At 35.6% G+C, this 27,456-nt stretch overlaps 1 protein-coding gene across 6 annotated transcripts in view; it reads right to left on the reverse strand.

Moving 5' to 3' along the window:
• Nucleotides 1-305: 305 nt before the first annotated feature.
• Nucleotides 306-27,456, reverse strand: part of SLC12A7 (solute carrier family 12 member 7) — a 60,123-nt gene continuing 32,972 nt past the window's right edge. For 2 of the 6 annotated variants that reach the window (XM_088168049.1, XM_088168042.1), the window contains exons 13-26: nucleotides 25,831-25,949; nucleotides 25,050-25,148; nucleotides 23,078-23,197; nucleotides 21,319-21,423; nucleotides 19,025-19,193; nucleotides 16,543-16,738; nucleotides 13,215-13,384; nucleotides 12,933-13,064; nucleotides 10,656-10,763; nucleotides 7,451-7,567; nucleotides 5,117-5,298; nucleotides 3,818-3,832; nucleotides 1,714-1,847; nucleotides 306-1,271 (exon numbers count right to left, since the gene is read on the reverse strand). In XM_088168049.1, the coding sequence (XP_088024175.1) occupies nucleotides 1,180-1,271; nucleotides 1,714-1,847; nucleotides 3,818-3,832; nucleotides 5,117-5,298; nucleotides 7,451-7,567; nucleotides 10,656-10,763; nucleotides 12,933-13,064; nucleotides 13,215-13,384; nucleotides 16,543-16,738; nucleotides 19,025-19,193; nucleotides 21,319-21,423; nucleotides 23,078-23,197; nucleotides 25,050-25,148; nucleotides 25,831-25,949 (1,758 nt within the window). In that variant the 3' untranslated portion in view covers nucleotides 306-1,179. Of the gene's footprint in view, nucleotides 1,272-1,713; nucleotides 1,848-3,785; nucleotides 3,833-5,116; nucleotides 5,299-7,450; nucleotides 7,568-10,655; nucleotides 10,764-12,932; nucleotides 13,065-13,214; nucleotides 13,385-16,542; nucleotides 16,739-19,024; nucleotides 19,194-21,318; nucleotides 21,424-23,077; nucleotides 23,198-25,049; nucleotides 25,149-25,830; nucleotides 25,950-27,456 lie in introns of those variants that run through there. The other 4 variants (XM_014877225.2, XM_088168051.1, XM_088168068.1 and 1 more) reach the window with 4 other exon arrangements.

Consider the following 27,456-nt stretch of genomic DNA (forward strand, 5'->3'; position numbering starts at 1 on the left):
CTATAAAAACACTGGCCTTGAGCCGAGCCAGGGACTTAGGCACTGCATCACTGCTGTTCTAGTCTGAGCAAGAGACATCTTGATTGTGTTATAAAGGAATTAAAAAAAGAAAAACCAAAATAATAGTTTATATGTTTAAATAAACCCATTCTTTTTAGACCAGAACAACTTTTTGATACACTTTAGGTCTTAAACAACATTTACAAAACTAGAGTTAGAGTTCCTAAAAAGGAACAGAATTCTAACAGAAGCAAAAAGTTTCTATTGACCTCCTAAACCAATTTCAAATGAAACTTAGGAGCTCATTCAGTTCAGAAAAGCAGATTTTATTTCAAACATCAGCACATACATACAACATTTTCAAAATATACATATCTGAAAACAAGAGACTGCATTTCATTAACCACCTTGCTGTGGTTTATCAACTGTTGAATTATATTTGGAACCAGGTGGAGTTTCTGCACCATAGCCTTCCTATGAGTTGGATGCTCTCATGTTTCATCATTGGTATAATTGTGCAAAATGATGGTCATTGCCATTACCTCATAGAAAAGAGCCCACACAGCTTGTCTGTTTACTATCACCTGGAGGTTTCATCTACCTAAGTATTTTAAATACAGAAATGTTATTTTTAACAGGTATGGCAAATAATGAACTTCTGGGAAACACTTAATGCACTTCAAAGACAAATTTGACTGGCTGTATACACCTCTGAAGGAACGTCCCTGAACCGTGACTAATTCCAACAGAAGCAACATAGCAGCATCTTGGTAAGGAAAAAAGACAACCTTTCCTAAAACCCTTCCCTTTTATTTAGATGTAGAACAAAGATTAAAATAATCAAAAGTTGCTTACATTTCTGTATCTTTAAAAATAAGATTGTATTACCAATTTTTTTGTTTTACCACAGCTTAAGAAGTGTCAGAATATGCTACATATAAATATCCTAAGCCATCCACCATTTATTAATTCACCATTTATTAATTTTCTACATAAATCTGCTTAAAATATTATTTAAATATGACTTCTTACTAGGAAAAAAAACCTCATCATCAGAAGATTCAGCTTGCAGCTAATTTTCAATGCACTAGAACACAATGAAGCTGCTCAAATTATGGCAAAAAACTTGGTTTTCTTATGGTGGGGGTGTGGTGTGTTTGAAAAACACATGAAAACAGATTAAGAATAAATGGTGATCACTTCACGTCCACTGCCTCGGACTAGGAGAACTCTATCTAGACCTTCTGTCAGAACTTCCAGAAATTCCATGTCTGAAATACCATTTGGTTAAGGAATTCATTCAGAAGAGAAACAAAATATCTAGTAATCTTTCAAAAAGTCTGACATATAATGCAAAAATAGAGTTCAAAAATGTCATCAAAGAGCTTTTCTGTGTCACCCTTTACTGTCCTGTTACCTGGTTATTCAAGTGAAAGTGAGGCCTAACTTGGGGGAAATTCCTAGTTTTTGCCCTGCTCACCTACAAAAAACAATAAAAATAGGAAATTTTAAAGTTAGTTCAAAGTTAAGAAATTCTTTATATCAATAACCCCCCACCCCATCAAGGTTTTTTTTTCCTCTTTGTGTCATTTTCTTAAAGGCAGGCTTATGTTTACCATACTTGGTAATGGTTATCCCTACATGTAATGGCAGAACCAAAAAAAATGAAAATCTCAATTTCAAGAAATATAGAATCAATACAGTAGAGGATACAGTTTTCATCTCCTTTTCTGTTTTTAGGAGGTCCAGGCATATTCAGGAGAACTAGCTGAGCATCCTGTGATTTATTAAGCACTACTCCATTGAGCTTCACAGCAGTGTGCATTCTTCTCACATTTGACTGATTCCTAGCATGCAAAAAAAACATTTTTAAGCATTGTCATAATACTTACATAATTGAATCATATGCTATTTATTTGAAATTATAAGTATGTAAAACAAGCTATTTTCATGGATACTAATATTTGTACATACTTGAAATAAATAAAATGCAGTACCTTTGACAAGAACATTTAACTCTGAAATTCAGGCAGTTCTAAGTAAATTGTCAGAATGCACAAATCTTTCAGCTGTCAATTGTCTTTTATCAAGATGAACCAAAAACTTGGTTTCAATAGAAATTAAAGGTCAGACAAGAACCACTAAGAATCCCATTTATTGACTTATATAAAAAAGTAACTGGATTTAGACAAGAATTTCCAAACAATGAAATTACAGGAATGCAATGGAAAGATGACAGCATTTATTTTGTACAGTAAAAGAATTTACTCATGTCCCTTTTGAAACATTACAAAATTCTACAAGTTTCTATGGTGAAAAAAATTCAGAAAGACCATAGAATTTTGAAAAAAATGCTAACTTCTGATGTTGTAATGTAAGGCAGTAAGCAGTGAACTGAAATTGAGCTTATCCCTTTACATTATCAACATTACCTAATATTTTCCTTGTTGCATCTACAAATAATCTATAATTGTTGTAGATCTGTGCGCAAGAAGAAAAAAAATGGTAGAATTTTAAAATGTCTTTATTTTAGTATCTCTTTTGTATGGTTTAATGGTTTTTCAGAACAAAATAAAAGAACAGTTTCCTTACAGCTCCTGAGAAACAACTAACTGTGTCAAGTTAGCCAAGGCTGGAAATGAGTCATATGCTATAGTGTGACCAAAATACTCAGTCTACCTTAGCCTATTTATCCAAAAGATATGTGGCCTAAGAGTAGTTTGAGGTTTTTTTGTTTGGTTTTTGTTGTTGTTGTTTGGGGTTTGTTTTGTTTTTTTAAATAAATAATTAAAAGGCATTTGGCCTGAAATTTAGTGGCCAGTGGAAACCAGCCCTATCAATTAATTGATTCTTCATGCTCTGCCACCTCCCAACTTCCCCCTACAAGAGAATGACTTTTCTTAAACGGAGTTTATCAGTCCCTCCTGGGGGATTTTCTATCACAGTGGCCATCTATCCTAAGAACCAGCTGTACAAAAGCTAAATATGGGACAAAGGAATGATGCTTGAAGCTCTGTTTTTTCGAAGCAGAACTGCATTTTGAGACGACCAAACAGGAACTATGAAGAGAGGCAAGACTGTATAACTGAGATGTATATATATTGAAACTGTAACATTGTTAAACTACAAATAAAATGCAGGGTGTAACTTTGTGACAGAGTGGGCAAAAATTCAACACTGAAATAAATAAAGGCTGGTGTTGTGTAAAATGAGGCTGACTAACATCACTTATCCTTCAAACATTGGTAGAACCAAAATCATACAAAGTAGACAAGTAAGCTTCCAAAATTCTCATAAGAAGCTCAATTTGTTAAGCCAATAAAATTAAGAAAATATTGAACTCTGAAAAAAAGCAGAGCATTCAAGTGAGTTCCACTCAAGAGATGTAGTATTCCATTTTAGTGTACTGTCATACCCAATGTATGTCCAAACTTACGTTATTTCTACACATGAATGACTGGTAGAAGGCAGACAAGAACTGACTTTTGATGAAACATGAAAGTTCCCTTTGTGAACAAATATTCCCTGTTGTCCAAGTAGTTATAGCACATATATAGCACACATATATTCTTACAGAATCTATAACACATGTTTTGTGGCTTACCTTGAATAGAAAGTTGATCATATTTTAGAGAACACTAATAAGTCACAATGATGAATATTTTTTCAGTGATGTGCTAAATCACAGTATATTAAACAAGGAACAAAGGAATACATGCATTGCAAAACTATTTAGAAGCATGCATACATGTACAAAATCACAAGAACCAGAGAACTCAGCCTACGTTGTTTTAAGTGAAGTGAAATTTGGACTTACAGATTTTCCCATTCTCTATGTGAAAGGGAAGCAAATGCATAGGAAAAAAAATGATGTCATCAGGTACATTTTTAAGTCAACAATATCAATCAATATACTGTAGAGGCACACAAAGTTTGAACTGCAATTTCTACCCAACTACACACAGTAGTCTTAAAATAATGTCTGAAATCAGTGTCTTGCACAATTCTAAAGTAGTAATAAGAAATGTTTCAAATATATAAATTTTAAAAGCCCCTAATGATTAGAGTATAATGCAGCCTAGGACAATGCTTTAGAGCCTGAGCACAATAATTTTTGGAATGTGCAGAAGGCAAACTGTTTCTAAAGAGCTCAAAGAAAATCCACAGAACAACTTAGGACTTGAAGGTACTAATTTTAAATACACTTTCTAACTGCATTGCCTACAAGTCCTGGATTTAAGATATGTTTCATTTAGATATTAAGACTTCCCTTGACATCCACAGTTTTGGTTTTGTCATGCACAGAAAATAATTCAAGCTATGCTTCTAAAGTGCATTTTTCCAGAACTAAGAAAAGATGCATGTGAGTGCTTAAAACCACAGCATGAGGAAACAAACAAGTTAATTTCCTTCTGTCATTGTTTTTGTGACTACTATATTGGTTTGACATAGGGAGTAGCTCTTATCTATTTAAGAAAAAGACATTAAGGAATATCTAAACAGGAAATACTTAAGATAGCAAGACATAAAGCTTGTGGAAATATATATATTTCTTTCATTTACAGGATGAGGGCTCAATGTGCATTTAAAAAAACAACCAACCAACCAATCATCCAACAAAAAAAAACTTAACCCCCCTCTCTTTCCAACAAAACGCTCCCTACACCCAAAAAACATGCACCCAAAATCAAAAACACAAGCGAAACATCTTGAAAGACTATCTGCTTCTTTGGTACTCCCTCTAATACCAAACACAATAAAAATACAGGGACATATACACCAATTTTTCACCCTTTTTTCATTTTTTAACATATATGCTTTCTGGTACAATCCAGAAGTTGAGTTTACAGCTTGAAGTCTGTCATTTAAACTTCTCTCACAAAATCCTTTTAATGACTCTTTACAGTTATTCCACCCAGGTCCATGCTATTTTTATAAGGATGCCATTTAAATTAAGTGCATGAAAAGATTATTTTTGTAATCAATTTTAAATAAAGCAGAATCTCTTAAAAAACAAAACCGAGGTAAAATAACCAACTAACCCCCCCCCCACACACACACACATTAAAATACACACAGTGAAATAAAAAGCTCCAAATACCACATGCATACTTACGGCTTCATGTTGAAAATATCTTTAAAGCCAGACACATTGGAATCCTTGTTTTTATGCTTTTCTGCTACAAACTTTTCTTTAGTCCAGGTCATTTGCACTTTCTCTGGCACAGCAGCAGCCACGCTTGCTTCAGCTGCTGGAGCAGAGCGCGAGGCAGTGTTTTTATCATGGATCAGCTGGGCCTGGCCACAAAACAAATAATCACCCCAAGGTTCAGCCAAAACCAGCATTTGTAAACTACATGTTATTAAAATTTTGAAAAGGAGTTTCACAGCGGTAGAACCAAAGAAGCTAAAAAAAAAAATGCACCTTACTTTGTGAACAAACATGAGACTATTGTGACTTCAGCATGAAGTGAAATTGCCTGTAAAAATGTTCTTATTTGTTTATATTTGCAAGACTACACCTACGTGGAACATTACTCATATAATGAACTAAAGTGAGGTTGAATTCCATCAGAGAGCACTTTACTACCATCAGGGTGGTTTTGCCAATGAAAAACTTGAAAGGCAGTACCCTTATTATTAACAAGTTACATTATTTTCTCAGATACTATTGTAAACATTGTCCATTTCACATACTTTTACCTGAACTAGCACATGACTCATGATGCCAGTAGGGGACTGGCTGAATTGAAGGCTAACTATAGATTTAGATTATTAAATTATATTATTTAGGTGTGCAAGAGCATATTACATAACAAATCCAACCAATCTAGCCATGAAGGGGCCTTCTCTTCCCTTTTAACAGTAGAAACTCAAATCAGCTTCAAGAACATAAAAGCACATATGCATGTGGGAAGAATATTTTATTTTCCAATCCCCTTGCTTCTTTGGAGGAAAAAGAGATTAAATATTTAATATATTATTTACTTACTTCCCCTCATAATACTTTGTCCATAGGCTTCTCTACTTCCATCAAATGCAACACCAGTGCCTTAGACTCTAAAAATTATAAGTGAATTGCTATTTGGGGGGAGGATTCTTTTTGTGCTGTGGAGTTTTCTGTTTTGGAGGTGGTATTTCTTTTTTCTTGTGATTGTTTTTTTGTTTAAGATATTTAACAGCTCTGAAAACTATTCAGAGACTTGTTAAATCATGAGTTGAAGCTCCTGTTCCATTTGGGAACCTTAATTATTCACGTGTTAGACATGGTCATGGTCCCTCCACATACCTGGTAATTAAGAATTTCATGCAGGTCAATAAAAAGCATGAATAAAATCCAAGCAGATGAGAATATTATTTTTGTTCTTAGAAAAGCAATTCCCCTAGTGGTTCACAAACTGCAATTGCAGGTGGTTTTAAATGCCTTTGAGCTTTGGTATATTCCCTAAATTATTTCCTAGTCCCTGTCCTAGATTCCCAAATTCTGGAGTTCAGTTCTGAAGTTCACATAAATATCTCTTAGTATGATGGTCTCTCTATGTTCACAGATGATTAAATGATGAGTCAAGACCACAAATCAGAATAGAATACAGTTCTATCATGAGAACTAAAAAAGGTAACAAATACATGCCAATATTGTAAATACCATGCAGCAGTATCCAATGAACTAGAATTTCAAAGGAACAACTGTAAGATGAGTTCAGTACAACTATGCTTCAATGGAAGAAAATTTGCCATTTTTGGAAGGACAGCGAGACCAAGAGAAATTCTGGACCTATAATTCATGTTTATAAAAATGCAAACACAACAAAAGCACATTTTTGTTAGTGCTATTTTGATGCTAAATTCAATTAACGAAACACAACACGTTGCTTTCTCACTCCATGACGAAAGGGAAATACAAAGGTAAACGGCACTTCTACAAACTAGGCTACACATTTTACACAGGAGCAACACTTCAAGTGCACACTAAACTCATTGATTACATTAGACCATTTCCTTTCAATGTCACCACACAGAATGCAGTAATGACATATATGGGTTAATAATGGCTGGCAAATATAAATGGCTTGCACTCCTTAAAAAACCTAGTATATCAATACAATCTCTGAGAATCTTCAGTAATTCAGTAGAGGAACTATAAAGGAAGTCAATGGTTTGTGAAAGCATGAAATATGTTTATTAATGTAACACCCTGCTTCTGGCTCTTAAGAAAACAGGTAGTCTCAGAAAATGTGTGAGAAAGAGAATATAGAGTTCATGTCACAGAAGCATGATCTAGAGACAAGAAAAATCAGAGTAAGAACATTAATTTAGAAAAAAATTATTGAAACTGTTCTATAACAATGAATGATTAAGTAGTTCATGTGTAGTTGAGTTTGCAGTAGCAGTACTTGAAGTGTTGCAATGGAAAATATGTCTAGTCATGGTCAGCACTATGTCCAGCTACCTCTTCCTCTTGATAATCATTAGTCAGCAGTGCCTGAGCATCTTGGACAATGGACAATGGACTGGAGTAGCTTTCTCTTCTAATTGAGCCTCGAGACTCATCTGTGATGCTCTGAATCTGGGACAAAAAGGTTACCAATGACAAAAAAAAAAGTCTACAGGAAAAAGCAGATATCATATTATTCTTCATTTTAAAATATGAGTTGTGGTATCAGCTTATAAGGCTCTTTTTTAAATGTTTAGTAGTTAGTTATGAAGTCCCTTTACAGACATTTGCGAAAACATGAAGCCAATTGAGTCCTTCAGTCTCTATGGGAAGCTCAAATATTCACTTGTTTTTGGGGGTCACACCCTTTCATATATGTATATATTCAGGTGATTTTTTCCACTCAATTACAGTCAAAAGCATGTGAGAAAGCTACTTTTCATCTATAAAAACCTAAAAACTGAATGATTCACAAACTATAATCGTCCTCCTCACCTGCATGCACCCAAATTTCTGCCAATCTTACCTAACAGCAGAACCCAACACAATTTGTTGGTGGAAAGGATTATTACCTTCTCACCAGTCCCATTATCACTGCCTTGCCCAAGAGTCATTAGTGAGGATTAACCAGAGAAAGAAGCCAACAACCACCAAAAAGGAAAGCAAGAAAGTGAATGAGGCTCTACATGTTCTTACCCCTTTGTTGCACTATTGACTAAGTCAAATAAATAAATGTTTGCCAGTTACACCTAAGTTGCCTATGTTATGCTTTGCAGGCACATATTATATTTACACCCAAATAGAAGCAAATTGATCGAGTTTTCCAAGAAAGTAAACAAAAATCTGGTGAGTCCTCGATCTCCAGTTTTACTAGAAAACCCAGAGACAATCAGTTCTGTTTTAAAAAAGTGACAGGAGAGTGAAGGTGATTACTCAAGGATAAAAGCATGCCTATGACTGAAACAGCAAATGAACACTGTACAAAACCAAATTCTCCTCTTCGGAATGAGCCTCATTTGAAGGTGTATATGCACAAAAGTGAGGTTAAAGTACTAATCTTGGTGGTAACCAGAAACCAAATTACATTCACCATTCAAAATTGGAATACCAGGTTAGATTTGAATGCCTGGAGACAGATATTAAAAAGAAAAGCAATGCTAATTTGAACTAGTAATACTAATAAAAAAATGTTTTGGACAGCAGCAAAAAATTGAAAAGAATGGCTCAGCTCATTTAAGAAAAGATGATCAGAGTAAGAATAGGCTGGGCACACTGAGTGCACATACTAATCTTGTAGCTCCAGAGGAAGACATAAACCACATTTTCTTGGAAATACAAAAGAACAAGGTAGATTTAGATATCCTAATCAGAAACAATAGATGGATATGACTTTTATTTTTGGACAAGACAGTAAGTACTACAGGTTCTTGGAATTATCAAGGGTTTTACTTCAGACTCTGAAATAAATTCAGTGATGCTATAATAGTGATGGTAAAGTTCAGATAAAAGTGAGTAATAAAGAAAAAAATTATATGGAGGGAATAGAAAGAAATAAAAACTTCCAAGTAAATAATACTCTGAAGTATAGTCCAGATTCCAACCAGCTCAGAGCTGAGACGAATTCTTTCATCTCCTCTGCAATTTATTGCTATAGAATACAGAGCACTAGCTCCTACTAATCATGTGGCAGTCAAATCCTTCAAAATCTATAACAGATAAATCACTGAAAATCCACTGGAAAAATACTACTGTTCAGTGAAGAAACGAGACTGAAAAAGATGTACAGAAAAGTTTGGGCTTCTTTACTGGAAAGATGTTAGGCAGGCTCAAATTGAAAGAAAACTACCATGACATGGATAAGAAAGGGGATTTACAGCAATAAACTGTTACAATAGCTGGCATCCTTAGGAACCTCAAAAAAATCCTGCGAGGTGGAAAAAATGAATAGACAGGACAGGAAAAATAAAAGGAAAAAACCCATAAAAACCCCAAACTGCTCAGGCTTGTATGATTAATACCAAAAGAGAAAAGGCACAAGAAAAAATAATCTAGCTGTTTTACAAATGAGCAATTAAACACAGTAGAGTTCTCTTGTTTGCCATAGGATGGAAGTCATTTATGTGATGGCAAAGCCAGAACATTCACTATCTTCTACATCACTAAAAAGTTTTGATAATACTGAAAGAATTAGCATAATATATGAGAAGGTAGAAGCACAAGTGGAAAGGATTTATAAGTTGAAAATATTCATAAAAATACAGCTAAGTGAAGCTTGTTGCTACAATATGCAAAATAGTAAGGATAGAGGAGCAGCAAAACCAGCATTTCGATCTTGCTATTATAGGATAATAGTTTGTTGGCCTAATTTTGGTTCAAAAAAAATATGAGTTGATCCATAAAACATTCAAAATAATGCAGAAACTAAAACACAGTGTGATTTGAACAAATTTGTATTATATTGTGTAATATGGTGTATTTGTAAGTCATATGAGGAGTGTCTGAAGGAGGTACAGTTCTCTAGCATGGAGAAAAGGAGGCTCAGGAAGGACTTTCTCACTCTATTCAACTACCCGGAAGACATTTGTAGTGAGGTGGGGGTTGGTCTCTTTTCCCCAGTAACAAATGACAGGACAAGAGCAAATGGCCTTAAGTAGTACTAGAGGATGTTTAGATTGGACATTAGGAAAAATTTCTTCAGGGATAGGGTTATCAAGCATTTGAATGGGCTGTCCAGGGAGATGGCTGAAGTTGAGTCCCTGGAGGTATTTAAACAACATGTAGATATGGCACTTAGGGACATGGTTTAGTGGTGGACTTGGCAGTGTTAGGTTAGTGGTTGGACTTGACTTAAAGGTCTTTATCAACCTAAATGAGTCTATGATCCTAAGACCAAATCACAGTCAAAGATAATCAGTCTAGTTTCATAATCGTGAACCTTAGCCACTGATGTCACGTTTGGAAAGGCTCTGAATGTATCCCACACTGATGCTCAAATGTTTTGCTAATCAACACTTGCACTCAACAAAAACAAGAAAACCCTTAAAATTTCTTTAAATAAAAAATTATTTCTTTCCCCACATAACTTTAACCTTGCAAGTAAAACTGGTTGTAAAGAAACACAATGCAATTATGAAAGTTTTTGACTAACTCCAAACTGATTAGCCAAAAGATAGTACTTTCCGATTTTGCACAGAACATCCTGTCAAGTTGAAGTTCCTACCTCCCTTTCTCTTTCATTCTTTGATAGCTGCATCTGTTTTAGCATCTGAGATCGCTGTTCCATCATAAGTGTCTTCTCATACGTGAATGCAGAAATATCATTTTCAAACTGCAAAAGAAATTGGCATTAGAAACACCAGAAGAAAAGTAATATTTAGAAGAACAATATTTAGACAGTGTATCTCTCCCACCTGTATTCATTTGGTGGTCCTGGATGGATTCATGGCATTAAAATAATCCCAAGCATGTAATTGATCAGTCACTTCTGTCCTCATTCTTAAAATCTAATCTTCAAACATCAATTTCATACAGTGAACTATCCTACTGTAACATGATTTTGGTTTTATCTACATTTTAGGTACTTGGAACAGGCTTTCCACTATTCTGTTCCAACTAAGCTGCAGAAGTTAGAGTTGAAAGCACATATTTAAACTGGGTCTGTTTTGCTACCACCTGAGCATGTGTGAACATTTGTTTTCTTAAAAACCCTGACCATTAGGCACCAAAAAACACATAATCCTTTCATCAGTGAGAAATATTCATAAACAGAAGCCATTAACAAGAAATTCTAGCATATATTCTTATATTGGCTCAAAACTAAAATGCAGCATAAAAATCTATAGCAGTCACCTGTGTTGTCACTGACTTGTAGCGTATCTCTTATCCTCTGGAAGATTCTCAGAATTAAATATTACCCACAAAAGAAAAGAATTAATTGTATTTATGCAGTGGTTTAACCCCGGCCAGCAGCCAAGACCCATGCAGACTCTCACTCCCTCACAAGTGGATTTGGGAGAGAATCAGAAGGATAAAAGCTAGAGAACTCATAGGTTGGGATAAAGACAGTTTAATAGGAAAAGCAAAAATTGTGCACACAAGCAAAGCGAAACATGGAATTAATTCACTGTTTCCCATGGGCAGGTCCCCATTATGCATAATTGTTACTTGGGAAGACAAACAGCATCACTCTAAACATTTCCCCCTTCTTCCCAACTTATATACTAAGCATAGTGTCATATGGTCTGTAATATCCTTTTGGTGAGTTTGGGTCACCTGTCCCAACCTCCTCCAACTTCCTTGCCAGTGTGGCAGGACAAAAAGCAGAAAAGATTTTGGCTACGTGTAAGCCGTGCTTCACAATAACAACATTTCTCTATGATCAACCCTGTTCTCAGCACAAATCCAAAATACAGCCCCATACCAGCCACCATGAAGAAAATTAACTCTACTCCAGCTGAAACAAGCACAACTTTTTATACTCTCTTTTGCTCACAATCCGACTAAGGTTGAGCCTTCATATGGCACTCTGTTTTTTCAACCATACATGCTACAGCATTTGAGATTTTCATATTTAGTAGTCTAAGCAAAGAAGAGTAAATTTTTCACAAGTAATTTTTTTCCTAAGTAATTAAAACAATTCTTAAAATTGCTTCATGATTGATTAGCATGATAAACCTTTTAATAAGTTCTGGTGATTCTAGAAAACTAGTGGTGGTAGAAGTTTTAAATCAGTTTACTCATCTTCATCCAACTTCAGAATGAGTAAAAGATTTGGGTTTTTTGGGTTTTTTTCCCCCACCAGTCTTAGCATAATGTGACTAGCATCAAGTAAGACATTATGATAGTCACCTTTTAGTGCTGGAAATTACATCCTTAGTTTCCAAAAAAAGTGGGCCTAGACAGAGTATACCTTTTGTCCTTTCTCCTAAAAAGTTTATGACCCATATTTCAAAAAGGAAAAAAGTTACAAAACGCATTTTGTCACTACCTTGACTTGTGAAACTGTAGCTATACTGTCCTGCTGTCCAGTGCCGGCTGAGGCTGGCGATGCCAAGAACAACTCTCATTTGAGCCTAGGGATTCCTTATTCCAGAGAGGTATTCTTACAGCAGTTGGAGACATAGACAAGTCCATCCTCTCTCATACCATGCATCATAGCTTATTAGATTAAGCACATTCTGCCTTCCATTTCACTGCTTGCTAAAACTTCAAGCTTTTTCCTTCCTGAATGAACCAGCTCTATGGACAAGTCCTCATAAATAAAGTAAGAATTAACACATAAAACATCTCAAACTCTCCTTGACAGACCCATTAAACTCACCACCACACACACTAGCATTGTAACATGGTAAGATAACAATGCTTAACTTCTTGTTCTTTGTGGGACTGCAATCTTTCAGTTTCTATATTTGGGCTAATATCCCTCTATTTGAAAAAAGCTAAATCTGCTTTCCCAAGTTTAGTCCCAGTTGCACCTTAAAAAAATGTGGTAACAAACCATTTCAACAACTTCCACTTGAGCATTCAGTCTGAGGTGGTATAAGAACATCTGAAGATCCTTCTTCATTTGAATGCTATTATCATCCATTTGAGCGACAGTGAAGATACGCATTTTACATTTTCTCCAAACCTACCAAAAAGATACATTATTACAATTTGTAACACTGTGATTGCTATTACTGTGCATAATTTGAACAAGGTGAAGGAGCATTTAATTAGACATGCTTGGAACCATTCAGTGCTAGAAAATTAAATCCCAGCCATTTTCTGTTGTCCTTGCCTTGTGCTGTCGAAGGAGAAAAGGCAGCAACATCAGCATACCACCATCATGAACAATCCACCACACATCTATATTTCCTTCAGTAAAACGTTCATGATTTGTTGGAAACAAGTCAATGTTTTTAGCCACCAAAAGTGCTTGTTGAGCTGCAGTTGTTTCTCGTACAGTATCTGCAAGGGAAAATGATATTTAATCAAGAACTCCTAGTTTTCATACACAAATTTTGCTTTTGTTCTAAATTCAAAAGTTTAAACTCCCTCAGAATCTGCTGAGGCAAAAGAGGAATATCCTAGGTGTCTTGGCAAAAGAGGAATATCCTGGGTGTCTTGGCCCTGGCTGGGATAAGGTTAATAGTTACAATATCAAAGAAGGGTGTGGCTAGGACCCAGAGGTTACTTTACACTACTTCATGTCATTGCCAAAAGCAGAGGGAGTACCTTCCGAAGAGAAGGGGCTCCTTCTGGTCAAATATTCCGAGCTGGAAGGAGTGGCTGGGGGGCACCAAGTTCCGAGGCAGAGGGAGAGGTTGGGGTGGCATGGCTGTGATCAGGTGGAACTTCATGGTGAGCATTTTTGCATGTGCATCATTCTCTCTTCTGTACACTTTTTGTTACTAACATTGTTGCTGTTCCAGTATATTGCTCTTAACCTGTGATCTTTACCTTTTGTGCCTTAAATTCCCCTCTTCAGCCAGACACATGGGAAGAGGAAAGATGAGCGAGAAGCAGCATGATTTGGAGTGTGTCAGCAGGAGCACTAAATTAAGAAGCAAGACTGCAGTGGAAAAGGGTGAGGCTCCAGAACACTTGGAATACATTGATTACATCATCTTGTGAGGCAACACAGCAGAAGTTTTTGAGAGAAGGGACAAGATAACCCAAATAATCTTGGAGGCCAGTTTTGCCATAAAGCAAAGTAGGGTCAAGGGACCTGCCCAGGTATTAGGAATAAAATTGCAAGATGGATATCATCAGATTGCCATGGATGTGGTCAACAAAACAGCAGCTATATCCTCACCAATCAGCAAGAAGGAAGCACAGGCTTTCCTAGGCAGTGGGTTTTTGGATGATGCATATTCCAGAATACACTCAAATCATAAGTTGACTGTAAGTCATAAGTCATACAACTGTAAGTCATAAGTCATATGATAATCTCTGTCATATGACTCAGAAGAAGAATGATTTTAAATGTGGTCCAGAACAACAAAAGGCTTTTGAACAAATGAAACAGAAGACTATTCATGCAGTAGCCCTTGGCCAGTCAGGACAGGACAAAATGTGAAAAATAGGCTCTACACTGCAGCTAGGGAAGTTAGTTCTTCCTGGATTTTCTGGCAAACAGTACCTGGGGAGACTGAACAATGATTCCCGCGGTTCAGGAATCTGGGATGCAAAGGATCTGAAGCCTACACCCCTACTGAGAAAGGGCTACTGGCATTATGACTGGATATTATAAAGTGGTTCAAGCTTCTTCAGCAGTGATTAGCATCAAAGCACAGCTCCTCCTGGCATCCCTACTGCCAGTGCTGGGCTGGAAGTTCAAAGGAAAAATCCCTCCCACACATCATACCAATGATGTTATGTGGAGTAAATGGGTCACGCTGATTACACAGATAGCTTGAACAGGAAACCCCGATTACGTAGGGATCTTGGAAGTCATCACAAACTGCCCAAAGGTGAAAATTTTATACTAGCACCAGAGCAGGAAAAGGTGACACATGCTGAGAAGGCCCCATCATACAATCAGCTACCTGAAAAAGAAAAGTGTTATACTCCCTTTACTGATAGTTCCTGTCATATTGTAGGGATACCTGGAAAATGGAAAGCTACTGTATGGAGTCCTATGTGGTGAGACACAGAAGCTACTGAGGGACAAGGTGGGCCAAATGAGGTTGCAGAGCTGAATGCCTTCCAGCTGGCTTTAAGTATCACTGAACAAAACAAATTGCCAATGCCCTAGCTGTACACTGACTCATGATGGTAGCAAATGCTCTGTGGGGATAGCTAGAACTATGGAATAAGACCTATTAGCAGCACAGAGGTAAAGCCACCTGAGCTACTGAATTGTGGTAAGAAATCACTGCCTGGGTAGAGAAGCTGGCTGTAAAAGCATGCCCTGTAGATGCACACATACCCAAAAGTAAGGACATTGAAGTACATTGCAACAATGGACAAGTGCCTTGAGAGAATGAAGTCTCTCAGGCGGATGTGGACTGGCAACATAGGATGAATTATTTCTGTGGTATCTTAAGTCATCAGGAAAGAGATGTAATATAGTGATGGGCTTGTGATCGAGAAATGGACTTAACCACGGACAATGAGCATGGACTATGACAGATGCACCAGTCGTGAGCTCATGATGCAGTTTGCAGCCAGCCCTCCTGCTCTGGAAGACACTTAGAGATAACCTGCATTCATGGATTAAATGAGCTCAAGAGATATCTTGGAGGAATGGATATGGACAGTGGAAATGATACTTGTTTGTGTGTATATACACATTATATATAAATATAAGTTGCAAGGCGTAGGATCTGGGCATGACATACATGGTATAGAATATGCGGTGGAGAATGTTTTTGTTCTGGCCAGGACAGGGTTAATTTTTGCAACAGCCAGGAGGGGGCATGGCTAGGACCCAGAGGTTATTCTATACCACCTCAGGTCATTGCCAGGGGCAGGGGTAAGGGAGTCTCTTCCAAGGAGTAGGGGTTTCTTCTGGTTGAATAAGCATGGGGCCCGTTCAAAGCCAGAAGGAACGGCAGAGTGGCACCAGTTCTGAGCCAGAGGGAGTGGTTGGGGTGGCAAGGCTGTGGTAGGGTCAAGCTCCAGGATGACATTTTTGCATGTGAATCACCCTCTTTTGTATACCTTTTGTTATTAACACTGTTGCTCTTACTGCTCATTTTCTTATCTCATTGCTGTTGACAGTAAATTCTTCTTATCTCAAACTGTGATCTTTACCTTTTGTGCCTCCAATTTTTCTCTCCAACCCAGCCCATGGGAGGTGGGGGAGGAGGAAGAGGGCAAGCAAGCAGCAGTGTGGTTTGAAAAGTCTCAGTGGGAGCACTACATTGCTGAGTAAAATGCTGCACTAAAATGCTGAGTAGCATTCCTAAACCACAACACTGATTTTAGTGACCAACCTACCAACCTGCTTAGAAGAAGAAAAAGCAAACCCGTGGTTGGAGAGGGCTGAGAAAACCCACTCTAGATGAAACCAGATATGAATAAATATTCAATTGTCCAGGAGCACATTTCCTCCACACAGCAAATACATTAGTTACAGAGCTTAATTACAAATGCAAATGAGAAAGTCAATAAACACATACCAACAAAATTTTTCCATGAGAAACGGTTTTCTGTCTGCTTCCACGATTGTGGCCATGCCATCAGGACTGTGTTGTGCTTCATCCCTCCTAAACCAGCTGACTGAATCAAATAGGATATTCCATCTCTGAAGTTAGGAGATACCACGATCTGGCAAAATCCTTTAGTCTTTTCTACACTCATTAAGGCCTTAACATTCTGCAATAGGAAAATTACACATAGAGAAATACAAATCATCAACACTGACAGTTAACACCAGAAGGAGCAACAACATTAAATAACAGCAAAACTTTATCAACAATATATAACCAACATGAAGAAATCACTAATTCCAAAAGAGTGAACATGATTCTATGAAAACTAGAGCCCAAATTGCTACCACCCCAAAAGACACCACACACAGTTTTTTCATTATTTCAATTCTTCAGCCTTTCATTTCCAAAGAAGAATAAACAAGACATGAGTAAAACCACATAAATACAAATGAAGTAACACTGCTTCAGGTAAAGTCAAAACCAGTGACTGACAAAGCAACATATGGTTGGAATGATCAGTCCTTTCTTTTGGAATTGGAAGAGTCTGGAAGCGTGATGCCAAGTACTTAAGAAGAAGAGGCTGCCAAAGTTCCTTAAATACCTTTGACATTAAGAGGATGATTATTTATGGGCTCCCAACATGGAAAAACAGATATGCAGGAGAAAATTGGAAGCACTGTCCAAATAATGACAAGATAAACAGACAAGATTAAATATCCTATGTCCCTTTAATTTCAGAATGGCTCTCCTCCACTTAAACACTGACAAACATGAAGACATATAACCAGATAATTTAAAAGAAGCATTCAAGCCATTATCAAGCTTGACCAGGGAACATGAGCTTTGACATTTATTATTTTCTGATTAAATAAGTTTAAAATCCCCCACCATCATCAGTGATTTGTGTGGGAGATCAACATGTTTCAGAAGGAAGAACTAATACATAAATATTTTGAATTTTACAAAAACCAAAATTTGTCAAAGATCATCAGGAACAGATTGAATCACAGAATGCCAGGTAGTGCCTCAATGTGGCTTGACATCAGAAACTCTATTTGACAGAGAAAAAAGAGTCTTCAGAGAATTTGCTAGCAAAGATAACAAGTATATCTGTGCAAATAATATCTGTGAGGGTTTAAATAGATGTTTTTTTTTAAAAGACAGACAGAAGATATCTTTATTTCCTACAGGTCTCCTAGAAACACTTTTTAGTTTAAATTTTCCAGGACCAATGAGGCCTCCAGATGCTGAAACTTTTAACCAAGTTAATTGGTCTCTTAGAAACATTTCATGTGATATCAAATAGGTCATCTATCTTTATACTTTGTTGTTTTCAAAACCACTATGGATAAGCCTGAATACCAAGAGGAAGAAAAAAGAAACCTCTGGGGAAATGGGCAGTTAGCAATGTTAGCTAGTTCATGTCAAGATTTTAAATGCTCATCTATTTAAGAGATACCAGGTCTGAAAAAATCACACGGTTTTTACACAACTTTGAAGACTACTTACATCAAAATAGTAAACATAACAACTGTTACTCTTTCGAACAACATTGCAGAAATTAACCAATATGGAAGATATAATGACAATCAAAACCCATTTTTGGCCATTTCAATAAAATATAGGAAACATGATACTTTCTCCAAACGTTTTCCCACTCTATAAAGATATGAGTAGGAGAGTTTTGCATAGGAAAATAAATACAAGTATTATTATTAAATATTGAAACTAAATTCACTTGTGTTTGTAAGCATAGTTGGATGCAATTTTAAATTATATGACAACTTGCTATTTTTTCCTACCTATCCTACTTTCTCTGGAGATATAGTATAAATAGGAAAATAAAATAAAGGATCTCAAGAAGGATCCTGTTCACAGTTTTCCAGCAAAGACTACTTCTAATCCTAATTCTCCTATGTATTTCTAGAAGGATGTAAATATTACATCACAGAGATGATATTATTCCAAACATTTGTATTTGTTAGTTAGCATTAAATTTTTGTTAAATATATGTTGTTTTCTTTATAAGGTAATTTGTTAAAACCTGGCGGGTTTTGGGTTTGTTGTTGTTGTTTTTGTGTGTATTTTGATTTGTTTGGGGTTTTGAGGTTGTTTGTTGTATTTTTTTTTCATTTTGTTTTGGGAGGAGGCTGTTATATTTTTTTTTAAATGTAATTTAATTGTAAGCCCAGGGCTCTCAATATTAAAGACAAAGTTAGGAACTATCAGTATTGTCTCATCCTATTAGAAAAAATTTTAAAACATTTTGCTACATACACCAATTGATTCTTTTTATATAATCACTGATTGCGTTCAAAATAAAAATAGATGTTTCATGAAATATTTTACAACAGTCTGTTCTCATTCAATGTATGAGTTATTCAGATCCAGATTCGATATTTAAATACTAATGTAAATTACAAGTATTTGCAAGCTCTCTTTTACCTACCTGTTCAGCTTTCTGAGTTTCTGTACATTTATCTAAGTAGATTCCCTGAAGCACAGAACCCACAATAGTCAGTCCTTTACCAGCCTTCAACTGAGAGGTAAAAGAAAGCAATCTAGGGTGCTTCACTAACTGCTCATTATCCAAGTTTAACAAGACCAAAAGTTGAGGTCTGCCAACCAAAGGAAAAAAAAAGTTTAGTGCACACATACACACACACACATTAGGAAGAAATGGAAAATTAAAATTAACAATTAATAAAATGCAGATTAATTGCTTAATTCAATGGCAAACAGCCAACTCCTAAGTAGGCAAGACATAATTTGCAATAGCAACAAGAGTTCAGGTATGGAATATATAAACTATCACAATGTCATTTTGAAAAGCTCTCTTAAAGAGCAGTTTTACCTAGAAAATTATAAAATCACTTTTCCAATGTCATCTGGTGCAACCTGCTGCTTGAAATTACTAAACAATGAATGCACATCACATTGCTTATTGCTTCTTCAATTGGATTTGGAAAAGCTCTTAAAACAGACGATTGGATCACATCTTCAATGCCTAATTACTTTATCATGTTCTCTTATTCTCTTATCCTAATCTTCTATAAGAAATCTGACCCCATCTTCTTAGTAACCTTCTTTTAGTTTTTGCATGTTTATAAGTTAGTTGTAACAGCTTTTAGGCTCCTCTTCAGCCTCCTCTAAGCTGAATAACCATAGCTCCCCTCAGCCTCTCCCCAGAGGAGAGATGCTCCTGTGCTCCAACCATCATCTGTGCTCGTATTTACTCGAGTCTTTCATTCCTACATCACAGTATATAAACATGGAAGAAATATTCTAAAATATTCTAATTGTATTCTAATGAGTGTTAAACAAAAAGAAATATCTCCCAATATATTTACTTCTCAGCGTACAATCTATCCTCCTGTCAATAATGTCCAGCATGCCATTGCCCAGACACACTGCTGGATTATTCTCTACCACAGGTCCTTTTTTCCAGGGCAGCTTCTTAGTCTTGTATCACTGCTCTGAATATGCCTGTGCCAGGTACTGAACTTGCAGTTATCCTTCTGGATTTTCATGATGCTGTTAACAACCCATTCCTCTACCTGTATAGGTCCATACAAAAGGACAGGCAACCCCTTATTCATACCAAGAGTACCCAAAGTTCAGTTTCAACTGCTTACAAGATGAGGATGCACTCTTGTTCCTTCAATCAATATTGAACCTACTTACTTTTCCCAAATCAACATATAATACTTTTCCTGTCGTTGCTACAAATTCATTGCTACAAATTTACATACAAAAAGACTCATGACAAGTTGGATCACACTTCCTACCTCAAAACTAGCACAGTTTAAGATGTAACAAGATAGTTCAGTTCTAGCAATTACATTGACACAGAAGAAAGATACCTCATTTGGAACTGAAGCAGTCAAATATTTAACAGGATTGTCAACACTACATTACATTGGTGTCTCTGAGATGCCAAGTTCATCAGTCCCAGGAAAAATGGTAAAATAATGCCATTACTGAAGGACAATAGAACACTGCAAGTGCATGCACCCCATGATACCATCACTAAGTAATGACGAGAATTAAAGTATCACATTACATTCATCAGGAGTGACAATGTGGAAATGTCCTTAATGTTTAAATGTTAAGTCATTTTTTATGTTGGCTTTGAGGAAAATTAAATTTAACAAGTAAAAAAAATATATTGCAAAAATAGCAGTGGACATCTAACTCCACTACAGTAAAATGTGAGATTTTGTTTTAATGACATCTATGCAATTTAGAAAGTGCTACTATTGAATGAAGCTATATACAAAAGAATACCACAAAAATGAACTCAAACAAATAAAGGGTCCTCTGTAGACTTGTACAATGCATTTTGGAGGGAACATATAGAAAAGTGAAAAAAAATTACATATATGGAATTGCAGTGTTTCTTCTGTAGAGACAGAGATTCAAGGATAACTGTTTCTTTCAATCTGAAAAGTCTATAAATACTCAAACATTACAATTCATCTGCACCTTTGAAAACCATGACAACACCATATAGATTTAAGTTCAAGTTAATTTGCCACAAAGTTGATTAGATGCTGACCACAAGTCACATTCCATTTCAGTAAAATAACAGTATTGCAATGACATCATTGACATGTCCAAGTTAAAACATTATTTTTAAAATGAATTTCACTTTATCTTTACTTCACTGCTTTACCAGCAGCATTCTCAATATATTTACATATTTCAATAATTAAGTGACCCCCAAAACACACAGGACTCTACCTCCAGTTCTTGGTGTGAGGAGGACCATCTTCTACACGGAGCAAAGCATAGCGAGCTGCATTCAGGGACAGTCCTCGGATTCCATCACCCCATTCCTTTTCGGCTCTTCAGGATACAAAAGAGATTCAATTAACAGGGTCCCATGTATTTATACAATTGAGTACTTTTTCTCATGTGGGGGGGATAATGGATGTAAAATGTTATCACTCTTTTTTTTTCATGAATGCATGAAAAAGCCTTGTGTCTTGTAGACTTAAATCAAGATTGAAGACTAGCCAACGTGAAGTAGTTCCACACCCCTTCAGGTAATTTTTTCTGTATTTATAAATATTTACTATGGTCATATTTCAGAAGTATTTTTGTAATGGTGAGAGCTACTTAAGTTGCTTTTTAGCACTAGAATGAATAAGCAAAGGATACTTAAAAGGAATTCTTTTAAAGCAGCAAAATTAGCAAGTGAACCTTGACTTCACATGGATTAGTATAACCTATATTACCTCACTTTAGCCTTCTCCACTTTCTTTCCTTCACAGCTTCTCTCCCAGAAAACCATTAAGCTCCATCCATTCTCCCAACCATTTTCAGTCTTCCTACATTTTCCAGTTCTTTTAATTCCAATATAGAATATCGATGACTGAAAGTGGTCAGGAGAATGGATTCCATAATGGCAAGGGATCCATCTCCCTTGCCCACCCTCCCTCCCTCTGATTTTCACTCATGAATTTTCTCTGAACTTTGCTACCCCTAGTAAAGCATCTCCTTCAACAAGGTAAATGTTCTGGTATGTGCCAACATTTGTAGAACTTATATATGAATTTGGAATTATGCATAATTTTATGTATGCACCTATACATATATATACACGCAGACAGAACTGTTACCATCTGATCTGACTTCTTCACTAAAATCAGGAAATTAATTTCCTTATCATTAGCCCAGTAAATGGAGATATTATAATCCAGGAAAGCATCTAATCTGGAAATTGAGTTATTAAAAGATGGAGAATCCACAGGGTGGAACAGTTTATACCAGCTGATCCACTTAAGAGTTGTGCTTAATCACTCATTAAAACAAGTGGCCTAGCTTCAATTTCCTGCTCCAAGATCTTACTATTTTCTTTCAGCATAGGGTATCTTTCCTTAGAAAGGGAGAGCATGCACATTTACTGATCATAATTACCTGTAGTGTTTGTATATGTTATTTAGTTGGGGTCTTTTTTTGTGTTGTTTGCTGGGTTCGTTTTTTGGAGTTTTTTTATGAACACAGTATGCTCTTTAAGACTCACAGTTGCTCAGCATGTCCTACAGGTATGACTATCTCTTGACAAATGCACACAATGCAAAGTATGTTGCAATTTAAAGATTAATTCTAGAAAACAATCAAATCCGCACACAAAAAAGTAGAGTTTGAGCTTCTGCACAAAGTAATAATAATTTACAGTTCTGTGATATCTGCTGCTTGATATTGAGCAGTAATGTTCCTGAAATACCAAAAGTTTACACCCTCATCTGTGCTCCAACGAGTGTTTCCCAGACTTATTGGTTCTTATTTCTGTCAGTTCTTGCTGTTGAAAAGTTTGTAACAGAGCTTCCAGAGAAATTCAAATCTGAAAACTTATAACCTTTAACAGAGATAATTTCTTACCTTGTTTCAAATACTCTGAACTTTATTACTTCAGTTGTATCTATTTTACACAAGAGAGTTTTTTGCTGAATGGTAAAGATATTAAATATAGAATAAATAAGATATATGGTCTTACCCTCTATATTCTATGTATTTGTATATACATCCTGCGATTAGCATGGCAATCAAAGCATAGTACCAAGAGCAAATGAACATCAAGGCAAGACATAAACTCATCCCCAGGAATGAAAGAGTCCTAAAAGAAACCATTTTTTTCCATTTTTTTAAATAGGCATGCAAATATTCTACAAAGTTAATTTCTTATTTAAGTTAACTTCCAGAAAGGCCTTTCTCCTTCAAAGGCTATTTATTAGCTACTATAAAATAAAAAATACATTGTCTCAAAAATTTTAGCTGATACGAAAAAATTGCATTCAGAACCTTTGTGTGACATAAATAATACATCTAAATTAGATAATAACAATAGATTTACTACATTTGTCAGTACTGAAAGTTCAGCACCTCCAAGTAAGGTCAGTTTCAAAACATATTATCACTTATTACTGCTGATTTGAATTCAAGCTAAGAAAATTCAAACAGTAGTAAACAACTTTATTACTTGCAGCAAAAATAGTTGATTAGTTTAAATTCAATTTGACTCATCAATTCTATTCTTCACTTCTGTTGTAGTCTGTCTGTTGGCCATTAACACAAGTCAATAGAGTACAGAAAACAATCTTCTAAAGGTAACAAAGAAGAATTGACTGTAAGCTGAAAAAAATTACAAAAGCATTTCCAAACTTAAGTCTACACGCCTGGTTTACCCACACTTATCAAATATAGATGTAAATCATCTCAAAATCAGCAGTCATAAATAACCTCCCAAATTAATTTTCACCCAATTTCCAAATTAGAGCTAACTTTGACTTTATTGACTGAATGTCAATATAGTCAACTTTGGTTTGGTACCTTTAGTCTGGTACTTTAGTACACTGAGCTCAATTTTAAACTAAAGGAATTATTTGTACCAGTTCTGTGGACATCAGTTTTGTAGTGTGTGTAAAAGGACAACAGCTGCTCTTTTGCACCTGAATTAATCTAAAACTCAACTTTCACTCAAAAAATAAAATGCCATCCCAATTCCAGCTGAACTTTCCAACACCTGCTTTGGCTAGAAGTAATCACATAGTGAGTCAGCTGCCTCACTGTCTCTGAGAAAAATTTAAAATGGAATTGCTGCCAAATGTATGTATTTGGATGGTTAGGTGGCAAACTAGTATGTAATAACTGAGCAGATTCAACAAGTTTTTTCAAAGCTAAAACTGCAACATTTCTTTTTAATTCAACTCTTTAAAAGGAAAAATCATAGTAACTCTTACATCCTAGAATCACATCAGCTTACCTACTAAATGCTCTAGTATTTAAAATTTCTCAATAGAATTCTTTTTAATTAAATTATGTACTTTTTAACCTACAGTTAAAAAACAAAATCACGAAGTTTCCCAATCTTAGTTTGAGGTGTTAAAACTCTTAACCCATTAAAAAGGACTAAACAAAAAAACCACACTTTCACCTTTTGTATTATTGACCTTTACTCACTTTTTAAAGGGTTGGCTTCAGGTATCAAATGCAATGCCCAAAGCATATTTTAAAACTAGTCATCACATCATCAATGAGCCAACTAATGTATACTGAATGAGATTTTTTTCTGTAGAAGTTCTGTGTTTCTATATTTTTTGCATAACCAAAATGAAAATTGTTTTAACCTTCCTGAACACTTTTACCAATTCTCCTTAAGTATATATACAAGGCAGATTCTGTGGTTTTTCATCCTCATTTTCACACAGACCTCTTGGGCATCTAAGCAGAATCAAATGTCATCCTGTAACCCCTTTCCAAACCATCTATATTAGCCACATGTTTTCATGATCATTGTTATCACTATGGCACTATTCTAAACACAGGAAAACAAATTATGCTCTTATAGAGTGCATGAATCATAACTCATTTAAGTCAGAAAGGAAATTCTGTTCACTATTGCAATAAAACCAACAATTTAGGGCTGTGTAGTTAGTTTTAACTCTTCTGAATGAAGAAATAGCCCCTACCAGTGGTAATACTTGAAACGAGGTCTCCAGTTGGGAGTTCGCAAAAGCGTCTGAACTGCACAAGCCAGATTTACAAACATATAGCACATAAGGAAAAACCTGTTAAAAAAGGAAGAGCATTTTCTAATGAGAAATATACTAGACAGATGTGCATTAAAATGTAAACACGGTCCAAAAAAAGGAAGGAAGGTGTCAATTTTCCTGTACACTATGTTCACAGTGGCCAAGAGAACATAAGACATACATTAAGATTACTTACAGAATATTAGGCCTCAAAATATGGCATTACCATAATATAGAGTCTCAAACACATATTTTGGAGACAAACTTGGCAAATAACTGACAATCATGGTGTATCATTTTTCGCTGAGACAGAGCTAATTTCCTTCTCTTTCTATAGTACCTCAGATGGTATCATGTTCTGGACAAAGTCAATAAAATAAAATTCTATTCATATTCTAAAATACTGAATTTTGTCTATCTCTGTTAGATGCACTTGACTTAAAATAGCAGTAATTGCTACTTTAAAATCCAACTTTTTAAAAAGTTGGATATGTTTTTATTAGCATTCTAGACCTCTGTCATGGAAAAATTTTTGTGCCTAGAAATTAGTTCAGTCAAAACATTTTGTTGTTTCATACTATCTCCAGGATCAAGTAGGAATATAATTTACTAGAAAACAAAGCCTAACATGTATTATTTCAAAAAGAAAAATAATTACCTAGCAATTTTAAAAGAATTAACTTAACTTAAGAACACAAAACACAACACTTATACTTACATTGAAAGAATTGGTGCTACACTGTCCAATGAGGCTATCAAAATTCCTATTTCACAAATACCAGCAGTGAGGAGCAGAGCCCAAGTTGGTTCTCCATTTGCTTTTCCATGACCAAATATCTAGTTAAATTCAAGTTTACAGTAAGATTAGGGAAAGCTGTTCATTATACAGTAATAAACTATGGTGCAAATCATGAACTAACTTACATCGTTTTATCTGGAACTAAAAAGAAGTTATTAGTTACAAAGGAAAATGATGCAATTTAATACTATGGAAAGCCAAAACTAAAATTGCAAAACACACATTTCCAATGTGAAATATGCTTACTAAAGTAAGCAATGACTACATAACATTAAAGTCCTATGGCAGCCGTTGTTGAAATAGTCTTAAGAAAATTAAAAAACATACGCATAAGAGATTTATGTTTAGTAAAAGCTAACATAGTTTAGGCTAGTAATTTTTGCAACATAGAAATTAGGTGTCAATTCAGTACTTATCAAAGTAATACTGACCCTTAAAGAGAAATTTGACAAGACTACGATCCTGCACAGAGCCCTACCAAAAACCATTTTACATGTGGTAATTTCCTGTGTGGAGGATTCTATACAGTTATACTGGTGACAGATGGCAAAATGCTTTGCCTGAGGTTCCAGTAGTATTTATTCTCCCCCATATTCCTCCATTCAATTACAGAAATTAAGTCCTCATTCCTTCTCCATGCTGTAGTCTTCTTTTAGCTTCCTGTGATCCATCAATTTTCCTACTCTTTTATTAAAATCCCCTTTTTCCTACTCATGTTTCAAGTCTTTTCGTTTGTTTTTTTTTCTTAAATACGTCATACTCTTGCTTCTACAATAATCTCCTTGCATTTCCTTGATTGTCCATGCAGTAGCCATATCACTCCAAAACATCAAGTGCATCCTCAAGTGTCAAATCCCTCTCTAAATATCCTCCTTCTCTTCAATTCTCTTTCATTTCCCAAACCACAAATCTTTCCTTTCGATTCTTATTCCTTTCAGGTCTAACTCTGGAGATGTGTCATCATAATGCCACTCTCTCTCTACCAAATTTTTGCTTCAGCCAAAAGTAGATTTTTTTCTTGTTTCTCTTTCTCTATACTACCCAGAAATTACAACTTATTGCATTACAATCTTTTCTACTGACAAGTCAAACTCCAGCACTACTCAGCCCTAGCACACTTAGTGTATTTACTTCCTGTTACAGATACACATAGTCTTGAAGTCTCGAGGTAAGCTTTCAAATTCCAAAATTCACCATAGAGATCACAGCTTTGCTCTACAGATTATTATCTTTTGGAGTTTTATTTACTTATTTTTAAGTCAAGTGTAGTTGTCTAGGTTTTGCAGAAGCAGCTCAGCAAGAATCCTCTCAGCAGCTTGTTTGCCAGCTCCCTTTCTTTGAGAAAAATCTGGTTTATTTCTCCTTAAAACATGCACAGAGATGTTGGAACAAATCTTCATGTTTGGAGTCATGAGATAGAATTCTATTGTTACATCTTTGCTGACTTCATTTACAGTACAAAAATGAATAAAAATTAGAATTTCATCTCTGTAATATGAGAAGTTTTATGCAGTTCCATTGTGAGATTAAATAACTCTGTTCACA

Source organism: Sturnus vulgaris, chromosome 1, assembly GCF_052056855.1.
Source record: "Sturnus vulgaris isolate bStuVul1 chromosome 1, bStuVul1.hap1, whole genome shotgun sequence".
NCBI lineage: Eukaryota > Metazoa > Chordata > Aves > Passeriformes > Sturnidae > Sturnus > Sturnus vulgaris.